General features: G+C 44.4%; 1 protein-coding gene across 1 annotated transcript; it reads right to left on the reverse strand.

Moving 5' to 3' along the window:
- Positions 1–2,809: 2,809 nt before the first annotated feature.
- KCNJ1 (potassium inwardly rectifying channel subfamily J member 1) lies at positions 2,810–3,934 on the reverse strand. The gene has a single exon (XM_066639553.1). The coding sequence runs from the start codon at positions 3,932–3,934 to the stop codon at positions 2,810–2,812; it is 1,125 nt and encodes a 374-aa protein (XP_066495650.1).
- Between the last annotated feature and the right edge of the window lie 2,066 nt (positions 3,935–6,000).

Genomic DNA, 6,000 nt, shown 5'->3' on the forward strand with positions numbered 1-6,000 from the left:
ATTCCAAGACCAAGGACGTCCAAAAAAAGTGTAAATGATGCTTTCTGCCCTGAAGGGGGCGACCTGCTTATATGCAGGGCTCTGCCAAACCTTTTTTGTGAAAGACCAGGGATTGTTCATACTGGCAGGGATGCTAAACATGATTTCTCAGGAAAAATCTATTTCAGAACTCAGATTATATGTGGAAAAGGAAAACTACAAGCCCTCCTTGATTCCCCCAGTTGTAACCCAATTTTCCCCTGTTGCCTTCTTAAAACAATGCGTTTTAAGAGGGCAGACCCCTTTTCTTCCAACCCCCACCTTGTAATTCCAACCCTGGTTGGACGTAAAACACAGTGCTTTACTTGCAGAAAATTTTGTTCAAATCCTGGATGCATTTAGGTGCCTCTCTTGCAGGCTGAGCACAAGACGAAGAGCTGTGATTTTGCACAGGTCATCCATCCCATCAGCATTCAAACAAATGGACCATGTTGAAACCTGTTGCGTGGGAAGAAGCCACTGGGCCTTGTGTAATTTACTTAAGTAAATAGGCAAAGAAACAGAAGGAGCCGGCACCTGCTTAAGTATGACCTCCATTAGGAGGCTCATCGCTCACTTCATGAGTCTAAAAGTAGTGTTGTCGGCTGTAGCTCAGTGGTTAGAGCACACAGAAAGTCCTAAATTCCATCTCAGACTGTATCTCTGGGTGGGACTGGGAAGGACTCCTGTCTGCAACTCTGGAGAGCTGCTACCAGCCAGTGTAGGTCAATCAATGATCTACCTTGCAGTCAGCAGTAGCGTAGGTTGAAAAACTTCAACCAACCTAGATGCCAGCCTGTTAGTTTGGGTCTCCCTTGTAAAAACAACAAACTGGCAATGCTCCAAGTACCCGCAGTATTTTTTGTTTCGTGTATTGTAATAACTTGCGACATGCCCCACTGCTATTGCATTTGAGGGAGAGGACAACCACAATGCCTCCTGTCCACCCACAACTACCTATTTACTCAGCTACCCATAACTGGGACACACACTGCCCATTGACAGGGGAAAAAATACGAGCATAGTCAAGAAGGCAGAATAAGGGAAGGCTATGGTGCAATTAAAGTATGTGTCCTCCTTTATAAGCGTTCAAAGGGTTTTACTGGTACTGACTCATCTGTTTGGTATAATCATGGTAAACATCCACAGGAGATCACCACTGCCTTTCTGTTCATTATGTGCAGCACAGATTAAGTATGCAAAAATAAAATTTGCATGGTAGCGATGGGGGGTACCGATCAAGTTGCAGCAGGCAGCTCCTGCCTTCCTGTTTAAATGTTTTGGCAATTTGCATCCCTTCCCCTCTTCCCACACATTTTGAATACAAGTCTCCGTTTCAGTCTCGGCATCCCCTCAAGGACCAAACCCACACATGTTCAGGAATACAACTTGCTCATTCGCCTCCACGGAGGGGTGTTGTAAAGAAAGAAATACAAATGTTAGATCATCCAGCTCAGCAATTCACTGATGGAAGGACTTCCTGCTCAAATTGCACCAAGCCTTTTATTTTATTTTGTTTGAGGTTTACCCTCCTCCCTCTCCATCCTGACAATGCCGCACTCTGGGCGGCTGACTTTACCTTGCATGGCCTAGCCCAGTGGTTCCCAAATTGTGGGTTGGATCCCACTGGTGGGTTGTGTCCTGGTTTTTGATTAGTCGCCAAAGGGTGATGGAACCATCAGAGAACTAATTGCCTCAAGCCCTGAGATTACTGGAAAATCAGATACTGCAGCTGCTAATTACCCTGCAAAGAGCTCAGTTCCTGTCCTCTTTTTTAGCCTCATGTCCTGGAAAAGAACTTAAATGCCCTCTTTTTCCCTATGAGTGGACTCCTGCAAGCAGTTATAGCCTGCTTTTAAATAATAAATTATATGTAATAAATTGTATGTAATAGAGTTTTGAATTCAATAATAACTACAATAGTGTTTAAATTAACCACATGAAATCAACAGACGAGTATTTTCAGCCTTTATTTTATCATGTTTTGGGATGCCTGGTCCTCTTTTGCCGTTATGACATCTGGTCACCCTACTTGTGGGGCACCTTCCAACTCTATGATTCCATGAAAAATCTACTTTCCTCACCACCAGTATCATGGACCCCTTCTGTCTCTTTTATTTTCTGTTTTGTAAACTGAAATGCCCCAGATATTTTAGCCTTTCCTCCTAGAGAAGGTTCTTCAATACTGTGATCATTCTCACAGCACAATCCCATATGAGTTTACTAAGAAGTAGGCCCACATGCAATGGGGCTTACTGTCTGTGTATTGTAGCCTGAGCTGCCTTTTCCTGCTCTTTACTCCGATCCTTGGGACTTCTGGAACTTTGAATACTTGTGCACAAATATTGTGTGAATACGAACACAACAGACTCAAGATGCTCTTACGCTAGGTGGCATTTCTTTATTTCAACCCACCTTCTAATCACTCCCAAATCTGAATTTACCTTTTTCCACTAACTGCACCAGTCTTCTTTAGTGCACATCATCAGCCCTATTCTCTCTATGGTTCTGGAAACAGTTGCCACAAATTGTACAACGTCTTAATCTTAACAGTTTATATAAAAAGTCCCGCAAATGTAGAAAAATATACATTCTGAGAATATAAACACAAGTTAGTTCAGCGACATCCAGGGAATCGCTGCTGCGTAGCCTGCTTTGATTAGATTAAGGTCACTTGGGTCTGCAGGCAACTCAGTTCATTTTGCTACTCTACTCAAAAAGTCTGTCGGCGTTTCAGCGTGACATGCCAATTTGTATGGAACATGTACTCTGGTCCCAGAAGGACCCTAAATCACATTTTGGTGTCACTTGTTTCATTGCCTTCTTGAAACTGGAAGCCAAGGTTGTCATATCCCATCTTAGCCTTGGTCTTCGCTTTGTCGTCTTTCTCATTGTAGAGGCAAAAGGCACAATGTGGTGTTAGCACTTCTGTGGTTTTGCTGAAATTATGGAAGTCCACTCTGTACTTCCCTTCTTTTGTCTTGGAGACGATGGGCGCGAAACGATAGCCCCAGAGCACCTCTTCGGCAAGGTAGGATGTTCGGACTTGGCAAGTAGCACTGGTGGACTCAACAGTCCCATCTAGAAACACCACCAGCTCAAAGTCCTGTTGGTGGATTGTGTCTGCCGCCATGTGAAAGAAAGGGCTGGTCTTGTCGATGACATGGTAGATGGTCAAGGGCGAGATGAAGAAAAGGTTCTCGTTGCCAGCATCGACAACAAAGGCTACGTTCACTTGGTCCAAGATGATGGTCTCCCCTTCAGGCGTAATGGTGGTTTTCAGCAGCTTGCCATATATATGACTCCCAATCAGCAGACTTTTCCTAAGGTTGGCCACTCTGATGAGAAGACACAGTTTTCCACCCCGCTTACTGATAACGGCATTCTTACTGAAGGTAATGGTTTTTGCCCTCTTCTTGGACCGGGAGATCTTGGCCAAGATAGCTCCACACATGAAAGAGTTGATGATCACTCCTAGGATAGATTGAAAAATCAGCAGGAAAATAGCTGTGGCACACTGTTCTGTGACGCACCTGAAACCGTAGCCGATAGTGACCTGGGTCTCCAAGGAAAACAGAAAGGCAGATGTCAAGCCGTTGATATTCTCTACACACGGAGTATGATTTCCAGGAGGACTGAACTCTGGCAAATCCTGGTGTAGGTAGGCTACTGCGTACCAAAGAAGACCAAAAAAGAACCAACTGCCTAAGAATGCTGCAAAGAAGATGGTCATTTTATACCTCCACTTGAGGTCCAGCACAGTGGTCCAGATGTCCACCAAGAAAATCAGCCGGGATTGCTCTTCTACATTCCCAAACTCTATGTTGCACCTTCCATCTTTAGACACCAGCCGTGACCTTCGTCTGTTGCGTTCTGCTATGCGCCTGATTAAACGCTTCCGGATGTATTTAAACATTCCTACCAGCCAATCTGGGTGAAAAAAGAACAGAATGAAATAAACATTAGGGCTGCTAGGAGCCTGTGTAGTTGAGTGTGTGTGTGTTTGGGAAAAAAAAGGAATTGGAACATTTAAAAGGGGTGCCAATTGATACATGAAGGAACAAGTGTGTATTTGCCCAAGGGAGCATTCCATAGCGGTACTTAGCTCGGTAAGGTACAGAAATCTGAATAAATTCAGTCTCATGACTCTCCATCTGGAAAGCAACTAACCCTCCCGACTTCCATGCAGGAATAAATATAAGTCACAAGAAGGTCACACAAGCCGAGATTAACAGACAGAACTTTCGTTCATTTCCAGGTGGGTGAAACGTACGTAGGGACAGCATTGTCACAGTGAGCTCCCACCAGACCTGTATGCATTGGTCAGGTTGTCTGCAAACAAATGCATGCTCTTAGAGCACTTTTAAAGGCACAGGAAGTCTTATCTACCTTGGCTTAAACCAAAGTCAGACCATTTGTCCATTTTGCTCAATATTATCTATGATGACTGGGGGTGACTCCTCAGGAGCAAGTCAGCTGTGGGTCTGACCTAGCAGTTACAGACTAATATTCTACAAGGCAGGCAGGAAACGAATGCACATGAGCAAGTTTTCCAATATTATTTATCATCCTTCAGCATTAGAGAGATCAGGACTTCCTCTTATACAAATCTCCATACATTTTTCAGATTCCTTATACAACTGGGCCGTCTCCAAACTTATACAGTTTGGAACCCATATATTTGGCTCAGAAAGGCCCCTGATCACAGAGATGTCAGAAGGGCACCTCTGGATTTTACAAAAACTGAAAATGCCCTTTCAACACCTCCAGAAGGTGATCTCAGGACTGGAGAAGCTGTGCGCAGCCTTAGAAGACCTCCAGGTGATTCTGTTTGCTTCCAGAGGTCTGGTGAGTGTCCAGACCCATGAATTCAGGTATCGGTGGGTTTCAGCATCTCCAGGGGTTCCAGGAATGGAACCCTTGTCATACACCAGCAAGTCCCAGAACATTTAACATTTTCACTCTCTTGCTTTCACCGTCATAATGGAACAAAACACCTGACTGGAACATATGACTGAAGGCTAAAAAATGTATTGTATTGGAACCTATGGGGAAATGAATAAACCAGTTGCCCTCTAATGCATGTTCCCAGTCAGCAACAGAAAGCCCTATGGTCATTTTTGTTCTGACCTTATGGTGCTGCTTGGGGAGGAGGGGAGAATCCTGTTAAAATTTAAGCAGGTCTGTGGCTGCAGAAAGAAGAGTATAGTCTTTTCTCTCCCCACCCCCCCCACCCCCCCGGTCAACAATCCAAAAGTGTTATTTCCTTAAACTCACTTAATAGGTTTGCATTAACATAGTCTGGACCAAAAAAACACAATCAGGTGCAACTGACCATTTCCAGTAAAGTTCTCTAACATTTAACTTCTCAAATCTTCTTGTTTTTCTCTCTTGGAACTTCTGAACGTCATTCTGAGTCAGGATTTAAATCCATTCTAATATTCTGTTGCAATTCAAGAGGTGCAGTAATGCACAAAGAGTGCTTAAGACTTGCACAGCGCAATGTCCCTTGTGTGGCATTGGGTTGCCATCTCTTCACAAGCCAGGCTCTAGAGCAGTATTTTCAACCACTGTCGCTAGTGTTCAGTATACTCTCAGGTCAGGTTTTTTAATACTCCCCTATGAGCTAAAAAAAAACAAAACCCTACAAAAACAAAACTACCACTTCAAAGAGAGAGGTTCTAGCACAGTTTGCTCCCTGTTGTACTAGATTTCTACTTTCATGCAGGGTGTATGTTTGTTTTTATCTGGGGCAGGAGGTCTGGGGGCAGGAGGTCTGGTCTAGAGGGTAGAGCCTCCGTCTGCCTGAAGATAACATCCACAAGGTCGCCAGTTCGAGGCCACCGGCACCGTGCGACCTTGAAGCAGCTGACAAGCTGAAACCTCTGAGTTTCAGAGCTATTCCATCTGCTCTGAGCGTGGGAGGATGGAGGCCAGAATGTGAAGCCAGATCGGAATGAAACACCTTGAATGTAGTGGTTC

Source organism: Tiliqua scincoides, chromosome 11, assembly GCF_035046505.1.
Source record: "Tiliqua scincoides isolate rTilSci1 chromosome 11, rTilSci1.hap2, whole genome shotgun sequence".
In the NCBI taxonomy this organism is placed as follows: Eukaryota; Metazoa; Chordata; class Lepidosauria; order Squamata; family Scincidae; genus Tiliqua; species Tiliqua scincoides.